Raw genomic sequence first — 21,558 nt, 5'->3', positions numbered from 1 at the left:
TTCTCCCAGTCTATGACTTGTCTTCTCAGTCTCTTGACATTATCATTCATAGAGCAGAAGTTCTTTAAGTTTAATGAAGTCCAGCTTATCCATTATTTCTTTCAAGGATCATGCCTTTGGAGGTGTATCTAAAAAGTCATTGCCACACCCAAGGTCACCTAGGTTTTCGTCTATGTTATTTTCTAGAGGTTTTATAGTGTTGTGTTCTTACATTTAAGTCTGTGATCCAATTTGAGCTAAATTTGTGAAGGCTATGAGGTCTGCATCTAGATTCATTTTTCTACATGTGGATGTTCAGTTGTTCCAGCACCATTTGTTGAAAATACTGTCCTTGCTCCATTATCGAAGATCAGTTGACTGTACTTTTGTGGGTCTATTTATCTATTCTTTCACCAGTACCACATAGTTTTGGTTACTGTAGCTTTGTAGGTAAGTATTGAAGTTGAGCATTGAGTAGTGTCAGTCTTCCTACTTCGTTCCTCTACCCTGATATTGAGTTGCCTATTCTGGATCTTTTGCCTCTCCATATAAACTTTAGAATCAGTTTGTCAGTATCCACAAAATAACTTGCTGGGATTTTGATTAGGATTGTGTTGAATTTATAGATCAATTTGGGAAGAACTGAAATTTTGACACTACTGAGTCTTCCTATCCATGAACATGGAATATCCCTCCATTTACTTAGTTTTTCTTTGATATCTTTCATTAGAGTTTTGTAGTTTTTCTCATATACATCTTGTATGTATTTTGTTAGACTTATCCTCAAGTATTTTCACATTTTTAATTTCTCTTTTGGGGGTGCCAATTAAACGGTAATGTTTTCATATCAAATTCGACTTGTTCATTGCTGATAGACAGGAGAGCAATTAAGTTTTTTATATTTACCTTGTATCCTGCAACCTTGCTGCTATTGCTTGTTATTATTATTATTAAATTTTTTGTCAGTTCTTTTGGATTTTCTACATATCTCATCACAGTCATATCATCTGTGAACAAAGACTGTTTTGCACCTTCCTTCCCAGTCTGTATACCTTTTAGCTAGGAATTCCAGAATGATATTGAAAAGCAGTGGTGAAATGAGACATCTCTGCCTTGTTCCTGATCTTAGGCAGAAAGCTTCGACTCTAATGTTAGCTGTTGGTTTTCGTAGCTGTTCTTTATCAAGTTGAGGAGGTTCCCCTCTATTCCTATTTAGCTGAGAGTTTTTATCATGAATTTTGTGGTTTTTGTCAAATGCTTTTTCTGCCTCTATTGATATGAACATGAGATTTTTCTTTTTTAGCCTGTTGTTATAATGGATTACATTTACTGATTTTCAAAGGTTGAACCAGCCTTGAATACCTGGGATAAATCCCACTTGGTCATGGTGTTAAATTCTTTTTATTATTGTTGAATTTGATTTGCTAATATTTTGTTGAAGATTTTTGTATTTTGGTCTGTGTTTTTCTTATATGTCTTTGTCTGGTTTTGCTGTTAGTGTAATGCTAGGCTCATAGAATGAGTTAAGAAGTATTCCCTCTGCTTCTATTTTCTGGAAGAGATTGTGGATATTTGGTATAATTTCTTCCTAAACTGTTTTGTAGAATTTACCAGTGAACCCATCTGGGCCTGCTGCTTCAAGTGTTGGAAAGTTATTAATTATTGACTCAGTATCTTTGATAGATTAGGCCTATTCAGATGTCTAGTTCTCTTTGTGTGAGTTTTGGCAGATTGTGTCTTTCAAGTAATTGATCCATTTCATTAAAGTTACCAAATTTGTGGGCATATTATTATATTATTCCTTTTTTATCCTTTTATTGTACATGGGATCTGTACTGATGTCCCCTCTTTCATTTCTGATATTAGGAATCGGTGTTCTCTCCTTTTTCTTAGGTAGCCTGGTAGAGGCTTATTGATTTTGTTGACCTTTTCAAAGAACCAGCTTTTAAGTTTGTTTTTTTTTTTCTTCTCTTGATTTCCTTTTCTCAGTTTCATTTATTTGTCCTCTATTTTCTTTTTCTCCTGCTTACTTTGGATTTACTTTGTTCTTCTTGTTTTAGTATCCCAAAGTGGAGGCTTAAATTATTGGTTTTAGATCTTTCTTCTTTTCTACTGTATGCATTCAGTGCTATAAATTTCTAAGCACTGCTTTTGCTGCATCCCATAAATTTTGATAAGTTGTATTTACGTTTTCATTTAGTTTAGAATATTTTTGAATTTGTCTTAAGATTTCTTCTTATGTGTTATTTAGAAGTGTGTTGTTTAATCTCCAAGTATTTGGAAATTTTTCCAGCTATCTTTTTGTCATTGATTTCTAGTTTAATTCCATCATGGTCTGAGAACAGAGTGTATGGTTTCTATTCTTTTCAATTTGTGAAGGGTAACTTACGGCCCAGAATGTGGTCTATCTTGTTGAATGTTCCATGTGATATTAAGAAGAATATGTAATCTGCTATAGATGAAGTAGTCTATAGTCAATTGATTGATGGTGCTATTAACTTCACTGATGTCCTTACTGATTTTCTGCCTTTAGGTTCTATCCATTTCCGATAGAGAGGTGTTTAAAGTCTCCAACTATAATAGTGATGCACCTATTTCTCTTTGTATTTCTTTCAGTTTGCCTTACATGTTTTGATGCTCTGTTGTTAGTTGCCTACACAATAAGGATTATTATGTCTTGTTAGAGTATTGACCCCTTTTTCATTAAGTAACTCCCCTTTATCCCTAATATTTTTCCTTACTTAAAGTCTGCTCTGTCTGAAATTAATATAGCTCCCCTGCTTTCTTTTGATTACTGTTAACATGGTATATCATTCTCCATGCATTTACTTTCAATCTATATGCATCTTTAAGTGGGTTTCTTGTAAACAACATCAGAGTGGGTCTTGTCTTTTGATCCACTCTGACAATCTGTCTTTTAATTAGTATATTTAGAGCATTGATCTACCATATTTGTTAATGTTTTCTATATGTTGCCCTTGTTCTTTGTTCCTACTTTTTCATTCTTTTGTAGTTTTAATTGAGCATTTGGCGTGATTCCATTTTCACTCCTTTTTACCATATCAGTTATACTTCTTTTTAAAACTTATTTTAGTGGTGTCCTATAGTTTGCAATAGATTTACAACTAATCTAGATCCACTTTCAAATGACACTGTACCACTTCACGTGTATTATAAGTACCTTATAATAATAATAACATAATCTTAATCCTTCCCTTCTCTCCCTTGTATTATTGCTGTCATTCATTTCATTTATACATAAGCATATAGAATTGACCCTTGAAAAATGCAGGGGTTAGGGACACTGACCCCTGGCACAGGCAAAAATCTGCGTATAACTTTGTAGTGAGCCCTCTGTATCTGTGGATTCAACCAACTGCAGATTACGTGGTACTGTAGTATTTAGTGTTGAAAAAATCCACATGTAAGTGGGTCTTCACAGCTCAAACCTGTGTTGTTCAAGGGTTACCTGTATAAACATAAGCATACATAATCAAATACATTGTTGCTGTTATTATTTTGAACAAACTGCTATCTATGTCAGTTAAGAATAAAAAATAAAACTGCTATCTATGTCAATTTTTGTTTTACCTTCACCTATTCATTCTTCAGTGCTATTCATTAGTTTACGTGGATCCATATTTCTGTACTTTATCATTTCCTTCTCTCTGAATAACTTCTTTAACATTACTTGGAAGGCAGGTCTACTGGCAACCAAGTCCCTCAATCTTGCTGGTCTGAGAAAGTCTTTATTTTACATTCACTGTTAAAGGAAAAAATTTCAGGGTAGAATTCTAGGTTGGTAGTTTGTTTGTTTTCTTTTCTCAACATTTTAAATATTTCACTCCACTCTTCTCTTGCCTGCATGGTTTCTGAGGAGAAATTAGATGTAATTCCTATCTGCTTCTCTGTAGGAAAGGTGCTTTTTCCTCTGGCTTTTTTCAAGATTTGTTTTTTAAACTTTGATTTTTCTATAGTTTGAATATGATATGCTTAAGTATAGTTACTAAGAGCATTTATTCTGCTTGGGGTTCTGAGCTTCTTAGACCTGTGGTTTGGTGTCTAACATTAATTTGGGGAAATTCTTAGTCATTATTGCTTCAAATATTGCTTCTGTTTCTTTTTCTCTTCTCCTTCAGATATTCCCATTGCACATATGTTTTACCTTTTGTGGTTGTCTCACAGTTCTTGGATATTTGATTCTGTTTTTTTCAGACCTTTTTCACTTTGCTTTTCAGTTTTGGAAGTTTCTTATTGTTATATCCTCAAGGTCAGAGATTCTTTACTCAACCATATCTAGTCTACTAGTAAGTGCATCAAAGGCATTCTTTATTTCTGTTACAGTGTTTTTAACCTCTAGCTTTTCTTTTTCATTCTTTCTTAGCATTTCCATCTCTCTGCTTACATTGCCATCTGTTCTTGCATGTTGTCTACTTTTTCCTTTAAATCCCTTATCTTATTAATCTTTTTTTTTTTTTTAATTCCTTGTCTGATAATTCCTGACATATCTGACTGTGGTTCTGATGCTTGTTCAGTCTCTTTGAAGTGTGCTTTTTGCCTTTTAGTATGCCTTGTAATTTTTTCTTGAAAGGTAGACATAAAGTACTGGGTAAAAGGAACTGTGGTAAATATGCCTATAGTGATGGGGTGGTAAGATGTGAAGGGAGGAAGTGTGTTTTATAGACCCATTATTAGGTCTCAGTCTTTTGGTAAGTCTGTGCCCCTGGACTGTGAACTTCGCTGATACTTTTCAGTCTCCCCCTCCCCACCTCCTTAAGTGGTACAGGATGGCTAGAGTGGGCTGAAGTTGGGTATTTCCTTTCCTCCAGTTAGGTTAGACTCTGGTAAAATAGTTTCTTCTGATTCTAGGCCTTGTTGAGAAGAACAGAATGCTCTGTCATATTTTAAAATGGTTACTTTCTCCTTCTTCCTGCCAGAAGCAGAAGGGAATTTTCCCCCAGTATTCACTGTGAGTACCCAGTAGAGCTCCTGGAGTTAAAACTCACAAAATTATGACTTTGTCCCTCTGGAGTTTTTAACTCTCAGACTTGTCCACCCTGAGCCTCCATCAATTCGTTAACTTAGGTTTAGTGTACCTGTTCTGGCACTGCTTCCCATGGATTTCTCTTGGTGGGTTTCTGCTCTGAGAAGTTGTGATTCTCTGCCTGTCTCTCCAATTTTGGGAGCAGTAGTTTTGCCCTGTGACCTCACTTCTCTGACAGAGCTAAGAAGAGTTGTTGATTTTTCCATCTGTTTACCTTTTTACTTGTCAAGTTAGAATGGTGACTTTTAAGCTCCTTCCATGCCAGACCACAAACCTGGAAACCAGAACTAGGAAATATTTTTATTTTTATTTTTATTTTTATTTGTCAGTTTCAAATGTGGGAAAATAAGGAATAGTGGTGGAGTGGAAAGGTAACAAAGGCAACCAATGTTATTTTGACAAATGTCAAAGACCATGTGACTTTCCTGCTTAAAGCCCCTCAAACCCTTCATTGACTCGTCATTGTGTTTAGGATAAATCCAAGCTCCTAAGCATGGCCCATGTATCTTTCTGTGGCCAGAACCTCTGCCTGCCTCTCCAGATTCATCTCCTGATACTCCCTGTCCTTTTCTATATGTTCCAGTATCACTGAACTCCTTATAATCCCCCCTCCTAAACCTCCTTCCTGCCATGTGATGTTTTCTTATCTGTGTGCCTCACGCAGGCTTCCCTGCTTGGAGTGCCTTTTTCTCCCACTCTTTTCACCTCATCAGTGCCTGCTCATTTATTAAGGCAGGTTAGCTGTTAGCTCCTCCACAAAAACCTTACTCTAACTCTTGGATATCCCTATTCCCCAAACTGGGCTTCTAAGTACAAATCTCTATCATTACATTTCCTGCCATTCATTTATTCATTCCACCAACTAGCCAACAATGTTTGTGTTAGGCAGAATTTTAAGCACTGGGATGCAGCAGATGATGAAAAAAAAAAGTTCCTTCCCTAATGGAGTTTATATTCTAGTGAAGGGGGGTACATAATAAGTAAGTAAAAATATGTGTCAGTAGGCTATGATAAAAAATAGAGTAAGAGGGATGGAATGTTCTGAGGTTGGAGAGGAGGTTGCTATTTAAAGAACATGGTCAGATTTGATTAAATGTTCTAAATCATTAAAAAATAAATAAATAAATAAAATAAAGAACGTGGTCAGGGAAGACCTCGTTGATCATGTGGCCGTTGAGCAGAGTCCTGATGGGAGTGAGAGAGTGAGCCGTGCACACATGTGAAGAAACCTATGGGTGAATATGCTTAGTGTGTTCCACAATCAGCAAGGAAGGCGTGGTGCTTACAGCAGAATGGGTGAGGGGCAGCGAGGCAGAAGATGAGGTTTTAGAGCTAATGACAGCCAGAGTAAGAATTTTGGCTTTTGGCTTTCACTCTGAGACCAGGAACCATGGAGGCTTTTGTGCAAAGTGACATATATGGCTATGTGCTAAAAAGATCACTCTGACTACTGGGTTGAAGATAGAGTAGGGTAGGGGTAGGGCTAGGAAGGGGTGGAGGCATGGGGGACCAATTAGGACATTGTTGCAATATCCAAATAAAAGGTGATGGTGGCTTGGGCTGACCAGAGTAGAACCAGTGGAGGTAGTAATAAGTGATTGGATTTTGGATATATTCTGAAGGTAGAGCCAACAGGATTTATAAAGGATTGGGTAAGGGATATGAGAAAAAACAGGAGTCAAGGATGATTTCTAGGTTTTTGGTCTGAACAGCTAGAAGGGACAGAATTGCTGTGAAGTGGGGAAGATGGCAGGGGAGTTTGGATTTAAGTTTAAGAAATCTAACAGGCCTCCAATTGGAGATGTTCAGTAGGTAGTTGGAAGTGTGCGTCTGCAGTTCAGAGGAAAGGGCTGAGCTGGAAATATAAATCTGAAAGCTCTCAACATTTAGATATTTCAAAGGTGTGGAATCAGATGAGAGAGAAGTAGTGAGATGACAGTCCTGGAGCACAGCAAACTTTAGAGGCCAAAGTGATGCAGAGGACCCAGCAAAGGAACCAGAGAGCGCAGGATCAAGTGAAAAATGCATTTTAAAGGGGAGGGAATGACAACCTGTATTCAGTGCTGTAGATAGGTCAAGTAATATGAGGACATTGTATTATAAATCTGTTTATATATATATATGTCTCCTTCATTTGGCTGAGAACTTGAGAGCAGAATGCATTGTAGTTACTTACAGCTTTGAAATCAGTGAGACATGGGCATGCCACTTAATGGCTATTTTTCCTTAAGCTGGTTCTCTCAGTCTCTTTGAGCTTCAGTCTCATCTATAAAATGGGGAGGATACAGTACTTTTCTAGTGAGTTTTTGTGAGGATCAAATGAGATCATCCAGATGACACACTAAGCATAGTCCTGTTTATGCAGTTAAACCCATGCCAGTTATTATCATGATTAATTCAGTATACCTGGCACAGTACCCCTTCCTATTCAGCAGCATTTGCTGAATGAACCAGTGAATTGCCTGTTCATTTTAATAATTCATTCAGGGCATTTCCCTGTGTGCTTATGAAGTATTAACATGGCATTTTTGGGGTTTCTCCAGGGTCTAGTGCTGATCCTCACAAAGTGATTCTGGAAGAAGAGAGGAAAGGAAGTCCTCAGGCAGAGCTGATGCGATGGAGCTCCCCAACTATAGCCGGCAGCTGCTGCAGCAGCTCTACACGCTGTGCAAGGAGCAGCAGTTCTGTGACTGCACCATTTCCATTGGTACCATTTACTTCAGGGCCCACAAACTTGTCCTGGCTGCTGCCAGCCTCCTGTTCAAAACCCTGCTGGACAACACAGACACCATCTCCATCGATGCATCTGTCGTGAGCCCTGAGGAGTTTGCCCTCTTGTTAGAAATGATGTACACTGGCAGACTACCTGTGGGCAAGCACAACTTCTCCAAAATCATCTCCTTAGCCGACAGCCTACAGATGTTTGATGTGGCTGTTAGTTGTAAAAACCTTCTAACTAGCCTTGTAAACTGCTCTGTTCAGGGTCAGGTGGTGAGGGATGTCTCCACACCATCCTCAGAGTCATCCAGGAAGGAGTTGGAGAAGCCTGAAGTAGAAATCCTTTCCTCCGAGGGTGCTGGAGAGCTTCATTCTTCCCCGGAGGTTTCCACCCCTCCAGGGGGCCCTGTGAAAGCCGAGATGGGGGAAGTGATCCAAACAGTTGTGCAAGAGATGAGTGTGGATCCTTGTGCTGCCCAAGGGATTCAGGGGAATGCAGACACCCCAGTGGAGACTCCTCTGACAGCTGAAGTTTTTTCCCCTTCTCCTGTTGTACAAACCTTTAGTGAGGCAAAGGAAGCAAGCCCAGAACCAGGTAATATTCATTTAATAGTTGTTTTGTAATCTGTCCTTCTGTTGTCAATTACTAGATTCAGTGATCTTTATGAGTTTTTTGTTTGTTTGTTTCATTGATAAATTTATCAAAGACCACTGTTAGATTGGAAACCAAAATCCAATGCAATACTTGTACTGGGACATTCTTCTTTTAAAAGTGTCTGTGGTTTTGAGTGTTGCAAGCCTGAAGATGAACCACAGAGCAGAAAAACAGTATTGAAATAACCATGTACCATTTTTGATTCTTACCCATTATTTTAACTAGGATGATGATGGCACAAAGGAGGAAGCTATTAGAGATGCTGTTTGCTATTACTCATAACTGATACATTAGCTGTTATTTACAAAAGCAGTACATGACCTAAAGGTTCTCAGACAGCTTAAACTTTTAAAAATCATTTCAAGTAATCAATCACCGATTTTTAAAATTTTGTTTTGTTTTACATTCAGAGTATGAGGGGAAACATTACCAGCTGAATTTTCTTCTAGAAAATGAAAAAATCTTCTCAGATGCACTCTTGATTACCCAGGATGTTTTAAAAAGACTAGAAGAATGTTCAGAAATTAAAGGTGCACAGAAGGAGGTAGGTGCCGTGAGTTTTATTTGTTTGCTGGTTTAGTGTTCTCAGGATAGCAGATCAGTTATCAGGGTCTCAATTTTTTTCAAACTTTAAATTTTTTTTTTTTTTTTGACATTTATCCCCTAAAGGAAAGTTGTGCAAAAGTGTTAGGCAAGATACTTTCAAAACGAGTTATATTTTGATCACTAGGTGGATCCCAGGGTTTTGATCCAGGATATTTAACTGAGCTTACCATTTCCTAATCAGGAATAAAATGGGGCAGAAGGTAGTCATGGATAACCCCAAATCAGAGATCAGGTAATAAAAACAAAAAACCGAACAACAATAAATACTCAAAGCATGGTACGAAAAGGATTTAATATGGACTTACACAGTAAATTGCATTGTGTTTAGGAATACAGTGGTCATTTTCAGACATAAAAACAATAATGGTGAACATTTATTGAATACTTACTTTGATACACTTGGTATCAATACATATGTTGTCTCATTTAATCCTCACAAAAATCATTGAGGTGGATATTATTATTTTTTATCACTGTTTTATGGATGAGAAAAACTGTCTCAAAGAGGTGATGTAACTTGGCCAAGGTTGCAGAGCTCATAAAACTAAACTCTGAGCAAGAATTCAAACCTAAGCATTCTGACTTTAGAGCTCTTCTCTTACACATTGAGTTACCTCCTAAAGGGGTAAAAATGATGCGTGTATGTCATGTATGTATAAACGTACATAGGCATCACCTGACAGAAAACTGTCAAATGGTTATCATGCTCTATTTCTTAGTTGACGTTTTCTGTTTTTTCCATTATCTCAGTGAGGTGCATCCCCGCCTGTGGGCTCCCTCACTACCCAGTTCCTCACACCTGACGCTGCAGGGTTGACTGCACTGCCACTTTAGGACTCCCTTGCTTCCCCTTTCTCCCGGCCATGCCTCCCATTCTGAGAGGTGCTGGCAGAGTGAGCGGGCACTGCCCCTGTAGGCTTGCTCATCTGACTGAGGGGGTAGCGTGGGGAGGCCTCCCATGTTGCTGTAGACAATTTAGTGTCTGTTAGTTACTATTAATCCAAGCAATAAATGCCTTCTACTATTTAAATAGTTCCCTGATTGATATCAAGTTACTTTTTAAAAAAACAAATTCAAGGTCAAGTATTTACTTTAACCATGGTTTATGGACAGTTGGCTATAAATTGTTTTTTTGAGAGATAAGCTGTTTACAAGACTGGGCTGACCCTGATGACTCTCTCAGGGGAGGTTTCAAGTGGTAAATCCTTGGTACTCTTTGTACTGATTATGCTGAAGGACATTATGGTTTTATATTTTTGCACTTGGATGTTCTCTTAACTGTTCAATCCATCATTTTGTCACTAGTTTGTTACCTCGATAGCTTATAGACACACCTCTTCATTTTCTCTCTTAAGACTTCCTCTCCACTTAACTTTGGTTACAGAGGAGCAACATCATTCCTTAGATCAGCAATACTCAAATTATTAGTGTCACCTCTGTACTAACTTAAACTGTGTCTTATGCATTTTTTTCCTAACACTGGTACCTAAAAGTGTCTGGCACATAACAGGTGTTCAAGAAATGTTTGCTGTACAGGGATTCATTCAGCATTTCCCCCCCACTGCTTGTCCTAATCATTTGATGGCAATAACGTTAATAGTACTTTGCAATAACACTGATTCACTGTTGGTGATCATTACAGGCTTATGTTATTTCTTCCTCGGTTTTAGAGGTCAGAGTAAGAGCACTACAAATCACTTGGTAGCTATATTTAAAACTGATTCTGTTTTATTCTATAATAAATTGTTCAGCTACAGAAAGAAAAAGGGAAAAATACTTTAAGAACGTAAGATTAAATTAAATATAGAGTTGGGGAGGTACTGCTTTGTATGTAGGCCCCGTACTTCTCTCTTTCTCTCTCACTTTATTTTAGACAGCTTGAGGTATGATTGATGTACAGCAAACTGTACACCTTTAAAGGTTATAGTTTGCTAAGTTTTGAAACCCGAAATCATCATCACAATCAAGATAGTGAACATATCCATCACCCCTAAAAATGTTTTCACATCCCTTTGTAATCCCTCCATCCTGCCCCTTTCCACTTGCTCTTCCCCAGGTAACACTGGTCTGCTTTCTCTCTCTCTAGATGAATGTGCATTTTCTAGAGTATTTTATAAATGGAATCATATAATCTGTATTCCTTTTGGTCTGGCTTCTTGCATTCAGCATAACTATTTTGAGGTTCACCCAAGTTGTTGCATGTTCATTCCTTTTTATTGCTGAGCAGGGTTCCATTGTATGGATATACCATTCATTTATCCAGCTCTACCATTTACTAGTATTGTTAGCTTCAACAGCTTAATCTCTGAAAGCCTTAATTTCCTAATTTGTAAAATTTGGGAGTGTTATCACCTACATCATAGGGTCATTGTGAAATTAATTAAGATTTATGTAAAACTCATACTAAAATGCCAGGCACATAGAAGGAGCTCAGTAGGTGACAACTGCTATTGTTTGCTGATACATTAACTCAGTATTTTTATTTTTTTAAAATTTTTATGTATTTATTTATTTTTAACATCTTTATTGGAGTATAATTGCTTTACAATGGTGTGTTAGTTTCTGCTGTATAACAAAGTGAATCAGCTATATGTATACATATATCCCCATATCCCATCCCTCTTGTGTCTCCCTCCTACCCTCCCTATCCCACCCCTCTAGGTGGTCACAGAGCACTGAGCTGATCTCCCTGTGCTATGTGGCTGCTTCCCACTAGCTATCTATTTTACATTTGATAGTGTATATATGTCCATGCCACTCTCTTACTTCATCCCAGCCTACCCTTCCCCCTCCCTGTGTCCTCAAGTCCATTCTCTATGTCTGCATCTTTATTCCTGTCCTTCCCGTAGGTTCTTCAGAACCATTTGTTTTTTAGATTCCATATCTATGTGTTATCATATGGTATTTGTTTTTCTCTTTCTGACTTAATTCACTCTGTATGACAGTCTCTAAGTCCATCCACCTCACTACAAATAACTCAATTTTGTTTCTTTTTATAGCTGAGTAATATTCCATTGTATATATGTGCCATATCTTCGTTATCCATTCATCTGTTGATGGACATTTAGGTTGCTTCCATGTGCTGACTATTGTAAATAGAGTTGCAATGAACATTGTGGTACATGTCTCTTTTTGAATTATGGTTTTCTCAGGGTATATGCTCAGTAGTGGGATTGCTGGGTTGTATGGTAGTTCTGATTTTAGTTTTTTAAGGAACCTCCATACTGTTCTCCACAGTGGCTGTATCAATTTACATTCCCACCAACAGTGCAAGAGGGTTTCCTTTTCTCCACACCCTCTCCAGCATTTATTTTTTGTAGATGTTTTGATGATGACCATTCTGACCGGTGTGAGGTGATACCTCATTGCAGTTTTGATTTGCATTTCTCTAATGATTAGTGATGTTGAGCATCCTATCATGTGTTTGTTGGCAATCTGTATATCTCCTTTGGAGAAATGTCTATTTAGGTCTTCTGCACATTTTTGGATTGGGTTATTTGTTTCTTTGATATTGAGCTGCATGAGCTGCTTGTATATTGAGGAGATTAATCCTTTGTCAGTTGCTTCATTGGCAAATATTTTCTCCCATTCTGAGGGTTGTCTTTTCGTCTTGTTTATGGTTTCCTTTGCTGTGCAAAAGCTTTGAAGTTTCATTAGGTCCCATTTGTTTATTTTTGTTTTTATTTCCGTTACTCTAGGAGGTGGATCAAAAAGGATCTTGCTGTGATTTATGTCATAGAGTGTTTGGCCTATGTTTTCCTCTAAGAGTTTTATAGTGTCTGGTCTTACATTTAGGTCTTTAATCCATTTTGAGTTTATTTTTGTGTATGGTGTTAGGAAGTGTTCTAATTTCATTCTTTTACATGTAGCTGTCCAGTTTTCCCAGCACCATTTATTGAAAGGCTGTCTTTTCTCCATTGTATATTCTTGCCTCCTTTATCAAAGATAAGGTGACCATACGTGTGTGGGTTTATCTCTGGGCTTTCTGTCCTGTTCCATTGATCTATATTTCTGTTTTTGTGCCAGTACCATACTGTCTTGATTACTGTAGCTTTGTAGTATAGTCTGAAGTCAGGGAGCCTGATTCCTCCAGCTCCGTTTTTCTTTCTCAAGGTTGCTTTGGCTATTTGGGGTCTTTTGTGTTTCCATACAAATTGTGAAATTTTTTGTTCTAGTTCTGTGAAAAATGCCACTGGTAGTTTGATAAGGATTGCATTGAATCTGTAGATTGCTTTGGGTAGTAGAGTCATTTTCACAATGTTGATTCTTCCAATCCAGGAACATGGTATATCTCTCCATCTGTTTGTATCATCTTTAATTTCTTTCGTCAGTGTCTTACACTTTTCTGCATATAGGTCTTTTGTCTCCTTAGGTAGATTTATTCCTAGGTATTTTATTCTTTTTGTTGCAGTGGTAAATGGGAGTGTTTCCTTAATTTCTCTTTCATATTTTTCATCATTAGTGTATAGGAATGCAAGAGATTTCTGTGCATTAATTTTGTATCCTGCTACTTTACCAAATTCATTGATTAGCTCTAGTAGTTCTCTGGTAGCATCTTTAGGATTCTCTATGTATAGTATCATGTCATCTACAAACAATGACAGCTTTACTTCTTCTTTTCCAATTTGGATTCCTTTTATTTCTTTTTCTTCTCTGATTGCTGTGGCTAAAACTTCCAAAACTATGTTGAATAATAGTGGTGAGAGTGGACAACCCTGTCTTGTTCCTGATCTTCATGGAAATGGTTTCAGGTTTTCATCATTGAGAATGATGCTGGCTGTGTGTTTCTCATATATGGCCTTTATTATGTTGATGTAAGTTCCCTCTATGCCTACTTTCTGGAGAGTTTTTATCATAAATGGGTGTTGAATTTTGTCGAAAGCTTTTTCTGCATCTATTGAGATGATCATATGATTTTTATCCTTCAGTTTATTAATATGGCTTATCACATGATTGATTTGCGTATGTTGAAGAATCCTTGCATTCCTGAGATAAACCCCACTTGATCATGGTGTATGATCCTTTTAATGTGCTGTTGGATTCTATTTGCTAGTATTTTGTTGAGGATTTTTGCATCTTTGTTCATCAGTGATATTGGCCTATAGTTTTCTTTTTTTGTGACATCTTTGTCTGGTTTTGGTATCAGGGTGATGGTGGCCTCGTAGAATGAGTTTGGGAGTGTTCCTCACTCTGCTCTATTTTGGAAGAGTTTGAGAAGGATAGGTGTTAGCTGTTCTCTAAATGTTTGATAGAATTCACCTGTGAAGCCATCTGGTCCTGGGCTTTTGTTTTTTGGAAGATTTTTAATCACAGTTTCAATTTCAGTGCTTGTGATTGGTCTGTTTGTATTTTCTGTTTCTTCCTGATTCAGTCTTGGAAGGTTGTGCTTTTTTAAGAATTTGTCCATTTCTTCCAGGTTGTCCATTTTATTGGTATATAGTTGCTTGTAGTAATCTCTCATGATCCTTTGTATTTCTGCAGTGTCAGTTGTTACTTCTCCTTTTTCATTTCTAATTCTGTTGATTTGAGACTTCTCTCTTTTTTCTTTCTTTTTTTTTTTTTTTTAAACATCTTTATTGAAGTATAATTGCCTTACAATGGTGTGTTAGCTTCTGCTTTATAACAAAGTGAATCAGTTATACATATACAATATGTTCCCATTTCTCTTCCCTCTTGCATCTCCCTCCCTCCCACCCTCCCCATCCCACCCCTCTAGGTGGTCACAAAGCACCGAGCTGATCTCCCTGTGCTATGTGGCTACTTCCCACTAGCTATCTATTTTACATTTGGTAGTGTATATATGTCCATGACACTCTCTCACCCTGTCACATCTCACCCCACCCCCTCCCCATATCCTCAAGTCCATTCTCTAGTAGGTCTGTGTCTTTATTCCCGTCTTGCCACTAGGTTCTTCATGGCTTTTTTTTTTTTTCCCCTTAGATTCCGTATATATGTGTTAGCATACTGTATTTGTTTTTCTCTTTCTGACTTACTTCACTCTGTATGACAGACTCTAACTCCATCCACCTCATTACAAATACCTCCATTTCATTTCTTTTTATGGCTGAGTAATATTCCATTGTATATATGTGCCACATCTTCTTTATCCATTCATCTGTCGATGGACATTTAGGTTGCTTCCATGTCCTGGCTATTGTAAATAGAGCTGCAATGAACATTTTGGTACATGACTCTTTTTGAACTATGGTTTTCTCAGGGTATATGCCCAGTAGTGGGATTGCTGGGTCGTATGGTAGTTCTATTTGTAGTTTTTTAAGGAACCTCCATACTGTTCTCCATAGTGGCTGTATCAATTTACATTCCCACCAACAGTGCAAGAGTGTTCCCTTTCCTCCACACCCTCTCCAGCATTTATTGTTTCTAGATTTTTTGATGATGGCCATTCTGATCGGTGTGAGATGATATCTCATTGTAGTTTTGATTTGCATTTCTCTAATGATTAATGATGTTGAGCATTCTTTCATGTGTCTGTTGGCAATCTGTATATCTTCTTTGGAGAAATGTCTATTTAGGTCTTCTGCCCATTTTTGGATTGGGTTGTTCGTTTTTTTGTTATTGAGCTGCATGAGCTGCTTGTAAATCTTGGAGATTAATCCTTTGTCAGTTGCTTCATTTGCAAATATTTTCTCCCATTCTGAGGGTTGTCTTTTGGTCTTGTTTATGGTTTCCTTTGCTGTGCAAAAGCTTTTAAGTTTCATTAGGTCCCATTTGTTTATTTGTGTTCTTATTTCCATTTCTCTGGGAGCTGGGTCAAAAAGAATCTTGCTGTGATGTATGTCATAGAGTGTTCTGCCTATGTTTTCCTCTAAGAGTTTGATAGTGTCTGGCCTTACATTTAGGTCTTTAATCCATTTTGAGTTTATTTTTGTGCATGGTGTCAGGGAGTGTTCTAATTTCATACTTTTACATGTATCTGTCCAATTTTCCCAGCACCACTTATTGAAGAGGCTGTCTTTTCTCCACTGTATATTCTTGCCTCCTTTATCAAAGATAAGGTGACCATATGTGTGTGGGTTTATCTCTGGGCTTTCTATCCTGTTCCATTGATCTATATTTCTGTTTTTGTGCCAGTACCAAACTGTCTTGATTACTGTAGCTTTGTAATATAGTCTGAAGTCAGGGAGCCTGATTCCTCCAGCTCCGTTTTTCTTTCTCAAGGTTGCTTTGGCTATTCGGGGTCTTTTGTGTTTCCATACAAATTGTGAAATTTTTTGTTCTAGTTCTGTGAAAAATGCCAGTGGTAGTTTGATAGGGATTGCATTGAATCTGTAGATTGCTTTGGGTAGTAGAGTCATTTTCACAATGTTGATTCTTCCAATCCAGGAACATGGTATATCTCTCCATCTATTTGTATCATCTTTAATTTCTTTCATCAGTGTCTTATAATTTTCTGCATACAGGTCTTTTGTCTCCTTAGGTAGGTTTATTCCTAGATATTTTATTCTTTATATTGCAATGGTAAACGGGAGTGTTTTCTTAATTTCACTTTCAGATTTTTCATCATTAGTGTATAGAAATGCAAGAGATTTCTGTGCATTAATTTTGTATCCTGCTACTTTACCAAATTCATTGATTAGCTCTAGGAGTTTTCTGGTAGCATCTTTAGGATTCTCTATGTATAGTATCATGTCATCTGCAAATAGTGACAGCTTTACTTCTTCTTTTCTGATTTGGATTCCTTTTATTTCTTTGTCTTCTCTGATTGCTGTGGCTAACACTTCCAAAACTATGTTGAATAATAGTGGTGAGAGTGGGCAACCTTGTCTTGTTCCTGATCTTAGTGGGAATGGTTTCAGTTTTTCACCATTGAGGACAATGTTGGCTGTGGGTTTGTCATATATGGCCTTTATTATGTTGAGGAAAGTTCCCTCTATGCCTACTTTCTGCAGGGCTTTTATCATAAATGGGCGTTGAATTTTGTCAAAAGCTTTCTCTGCATCTATTGAGATGATCATATGGTTTTTCTCCTTCAATTTGTTAATATGGTGTATCACATTGATTGATTTGCGTATATTGAAGAATCCTTGCATTCCTGGAATAAACCCCACTTGATCATGGTGTATGATCCTTTTAATGTGCTGTTGGATTCTGTTTGCTAGTATTTTGTTGAGGATTTTTGCATCTATGTTCATCAGTGATATTGGCCTGTAGTTTTCTTTCTTTGTGACATCTTTGTCTGGTTTTGGTATCAGGGTGATGGTGGCCTCGTAGAATGAGTTTGGGAGTGTTCCTCCCTCTGCAATATTTTGGAAGAGTTTGAGAAGGATAGGTGTTAGCTCTTCTCTAAATGTTTGATAGAATTCACCTGTGAAGCCATCTGGTCCTGGGCTTTTGTTTGTTGGAAGGTTTTTAATCACAGTTTCAATTTCAGTGCTTGTGATTGGTCTGTTCATATTTTCTATTTCTTCCTGGTTCATTCTTGGCAGGTTGTGCATTTCTAAGAATTTGTCCATTTCTTCCAGGTTGTCCATTTTATTGGCATAGAGTTGCTTGTAGTAATCTCTCATGATCTTTTGTATTTCTGCAGTGTCAGTGGTTACTTCTCCTTTTTCATTTCTTATTCTATTGATTTGAGTCTTCTCCCTTTTTCTCTTGATTAGTCTGGCTAATGGTTTATCAATTTTGTTTATCTTCTCAAAGAACCAGCTTTTAGTTTTATTGATCTTTGCTATCATTTCCTTCATTTCTTTTTAATTTATTTCTGATCTGATCTTTATGATTTCTTTCCTTCTGCTAACTTTGGGGGTTTTTTTGTTCTTTCTCTAATTGCTTTAGGTGTAAGGTTAGGTTGTTTATTTGAGATGTTTCTTGTTTCTTGAGGTAGGATTGTATTGCTATAAATTTCCCTCTTAGAACTGCTTTTGCTGCATCCCATAGGTTTGGGGTCGTCATGTTTTCATTGTCATTTGTTTCTAGGTATTTTTTGATTTCCTCTTTGATTTCTTCAGTGATCTCTTGGTTATTTAGTAGTGTACTGTTTAGCCTCCATGTGTTTGTATTTTTTACAGATTTTTCCCTGTAATTGATATCTAGTCTCATAGAGTTGTGGTCGGAAAAGATACTTGATACGATTTCAATTTTCTTAATTTTACCAAGGCTTGATTTGTGACCCAAGATATGATCTATCCTGGAGAATGTTCCATGAGCACTTGAGAAGAAAGAGTATTCTGTTGTTTTTGGCTGGAATGTCCTATAAATATCAATTAAGTCCATCTTGTTGAATGTGTCATTTAAAGCTTGTGTTTCCTTATTTATTTTCATTTTGGATGATCTGTCCATTGGTGAAAGTGGGGTGTTACTATTATTGTGTTACTGTCGATTTCCCCTTTTATGGCTGTTAGCATTTGCCTTATGTATTGAGGTGCTCCTATGTTGGGTGCATAAATGTTTACAATTGTTGTATCTTCATCTTGGATTGATCCCTTGATCATTATGTGTGTCCTTCTTTGTCTCTTGTAATGGTCTTTGTTTTAAAGTCTATTTTGTCTGATAAGAGGATTGCTACTCCAGCTTTCTTTTGATTACCATTTGCATGGAATATCTTTTTCCATCCCCTCACTTTCAGTCTGTATGTGTCCCTAGGCCTGAAGTGGGTCTCTTGTAGACAACATATGTACAGGTCTTGTTTTTGTATCCATTCAGCCAGTCTGTGTCTTTTGGTTGGAGCATTTAATCCATTTAAGGTAATTATTGATATGTATGTTCCTATTACCATTTTCTTAAATTTTTGGGTTTGTTATTGTAGGTCTTTTCCTTCTCTTGTGTTTCCTGCCTAGAGAAGTTCCTTTAGCATTTGTTGCAAAGCTGGTTTGGTGGTGCTAAATTCTCTTAGTTTTTGCTTGTCTTTAAAGGTTTTAATTTCTCCGTCAAATCTGAATGAGATCCTTGCTGGGTAGAGTAATCTTGGTTGTAGGTTTTTCCCTTTCATCACTTTAAATATGTCTTGCCACTCCCTTCTGGCTTGCAGAGTTTCTGCTGAAAGATCAGCTGTTAACCTTATGGGGATTCCCTTGTATGTTATTTGTTGCTTTTCCCTTGCTGCTTTTAATATTTTTTCTTTGTATTTAATTTTTGATAGTTTGATGAATATGTGTCTTGGCGTGTTTCTCCTTGGATTTATCCTGTATGGGACTCTCTATGCTTCCTGGACTTGATTGACTATTTCCTTTCCCATATTAGGGAAGTTTTCAACTATAATCTTGTCAAATATTTTCTCAGTTCCTTTCTTTTTCTCTTCTTCTTCTGGGACCCCTATAATTCGAATGTTGGTGCATTTAATGTTGCCCTAGAGGTCTCTGAGACTGTCCTCAATTCTTTTCATTCTTTTTTCTTTATTCTGCTCTGTGTTAGTTATTTCCACTATTTTATCTTCCATGTCACCTATCTTTTCTTCTGCCTCAGTTATTCTGCTATTGATTCCTTCTAGAGAATTTTAAATTTCATTTATTGTGTTGTTCATCATTGTTTGATGCTCTTTAGTTCTTCTAGGTCCTTGTTAAACGTTTCTTGTATTTTATTTCCAAGATTTTGGATCATCTTTACTATCATTACTCTGAATTCTTTTTCAGGTAGACTGCCTACTTCCTCTTCATTTGTTTGGTCTGGTGGGTTTTTACCTTGCTCCTTCATCTGCTGTGTGTTTCTCTGTCTTCTCATTTTGATTAACATACTGTGTTTGGGGTCTCCTTGTCGCAGGCTGCAGGTTCATAGTTCCCGTTGTTTTTGGTGTCTGCCCCCAGTGGCTAAGGTTGGTTCAGTGGGTTGTGTAGGCTTCCTGGTGACGGGGACTAGTACCTGTGTTCTGGTGGATGAAGCTGGATCTTTCTGGTGGGCAGGACCATGTCCGGTGGTGTGTTTTGGGGTGTCTGTGACCGTATTATGATTTTAGGTAGCCTCCCTGCTAATGGGTGGGATTGTGTTCCTGTCTTGCTAGTTGTTTGGCATAGGGTGTCCAGCACTGTAGCTTGCTGGTCGTTGAGTGGAGCTGGGTCTTAGTGTTGAGATGGAGATCTCTGGGGGAGCTTTCACCATTTGCTATTATGTGGGGCCGGGAGGTCTCTGGTGGCCCAATATCCTGAACTCAGCTCTCCCACCTAAGAAGCTCAGGCCTGACACCCAACTGGAGCACCAAGACCCTGTCAGCCACAGGGCTCAGAAGAAAAGGGAGAAAAAAAAGAAATAAATAAAAAAATAATAAAATAAAGTGATTAAAAATTTAAAAATATTATTTAAAATTAAAAAGTCATTTAAAAAAAGTCATTTTTAGACTCAGTCTTGAAACGCCTTTTTCACGTAATGCCTTATAATATCCTAGTGCCGTGGTCACTTACTCTGACATGAGATGGTTTGCTGTTGATGTTTAAGCTTAATTTGCAAGTCATGCTTTCAAATAGGTACCATTACCCTTGGAAGTAGCTTCCTGAACTGCAGGTGTAGTGTCTCGTACAAAGCCATCAGTCTCTAGAACAGCAGTTCAGTATATATAAAAATGATGCACTTGTTAAAATGGTGGACTTGTTAAAATGTACACCTCCAGCCGCATTTCCAGAGTCTGATTCTTACGTTGTGGTAGAGCTTGGGAATCTCCATCTTTAACAAGTTCCCCATGGACTGCTTTTTTGGTATCTCTAGACTACATTTTGAGAAGTTTTGATGGAGAAGTTAATGGCTTAACAAAATTCTTAATGTATGATGGCAGATGTCACAGTGTCTATGCTGACAGCTCTCAGTGTTTTGAGTAGCTGCTGAATACCCATTTCCCAAGTGTTATTCTTTGCTTTCTCCTTGATACAGCAGATATTTACTGAGCAACTGGTATGTGCCAGGCATTGAGCTGGTTGCTAGGAAAATAAACATAAATAAGACTGGATCCCTATCCTTATAGAATGTCTTGACAACAAAGAAATCCTGCCACGTATGTAATTTTTTGGGAAGTGTATACAGAAGTCACCCAACTACAGGAATCCCCAAAATACTTCAGTGTCGAATGTATTTATTAGAACTGTTCACTTGGAACATCATTCTGCATTTCAGCTACAGTTGTAAAGGTTGTTTGGGGGTTTTGTTTGTCACTGTTCTGTTTATACATCTTTAGCTCCCAGAGAGCTTTGAATGTTTTTTGTTGTTGTTGGCTGTTATTTGGTTCATCATCATAAATTAAAAAGATGGCTCAATGTTAACTATAATCTACACTTAGGTGTGTAATTTTGAGGCCTGTTAAAGGCTTGTGAGTGATGTTCTGATTGAGATGGACCAGCCTGTTCCTTTTCTTAAAAACAGATATGAGGTATGTACCTGGCCTGGATTGTGTTAAGGGAGGACATCATGAACCAGTGTCCTGATTATTTTCTTTCCTGAGATAAATGATGAAAGGTGGCAAAGCCATTCTCTGAGCAGTGATTGCAGCAATATGAGAAGAACCTGGGCAGCTCGAATTGTGTGAAACCAAAGCCAAAACTGATTAAGGAGAAATCTCTTGGGTGCCGGAATGGGAAAGTGGCTTCCCCTTGTCTTTATCTCAGTGTAGTATCTCTTA

The 21,558-nt window shown here is 37.5% G+C and overlaps 1 protein-coding gene across 5 annotated transcripts in view; it reads left to right on the top strand.

The window, feature by feature from the left end:
* Nucleotides 1-21,558, top strand: part of ZBTB40 (zinc finger and BTB domain containing 40) — an 85,297-nt gene that overhangs the window by 30,167 nt on the left and 33,572 nt on the right. For 4 of the 5 annotated variants that reach the window (XM_082372566.1, XM_082372565.1, XM_082372564.1 and 1 more), the window contains 2 exons: nucleotides 7,567-8,336; nucleotides 8,807-8,940. In XM_082372566.1, coding sequence (XP_082228692.1) covers nucleotides 7,640-8,336; nucleotides 8,807-8,940 — 831 coding nt within the window. In that variant the 5' untranslated portion in view covers nucleotides 7,567-7,639. The remainder of the gene's footprint in view (nucleotides 1-7,566; nucleotides 8,337-8,806; nucleotides 8,941-21,558) is intronic. The other variant, XM_082372567.1, reaches the window with a different exon arrangement.

This window comes from Balaenoptera borealis (genome assembly GCF_965194805.1).
Source record: "Balaenoptera borealis genome assembly, chromosome: 1".
NCBI lineage: Eukaryota > Metazoa > Chordata > Mammalia > Artiodactyla > Balaenopteridae > Balaenoptera > Balaenoptera borealis.
The sequence above is the reverse complement of the archived record's forward strand: the minus strand, read 5'-3'. Positions and strand labels throughout refer to the sequence as shown.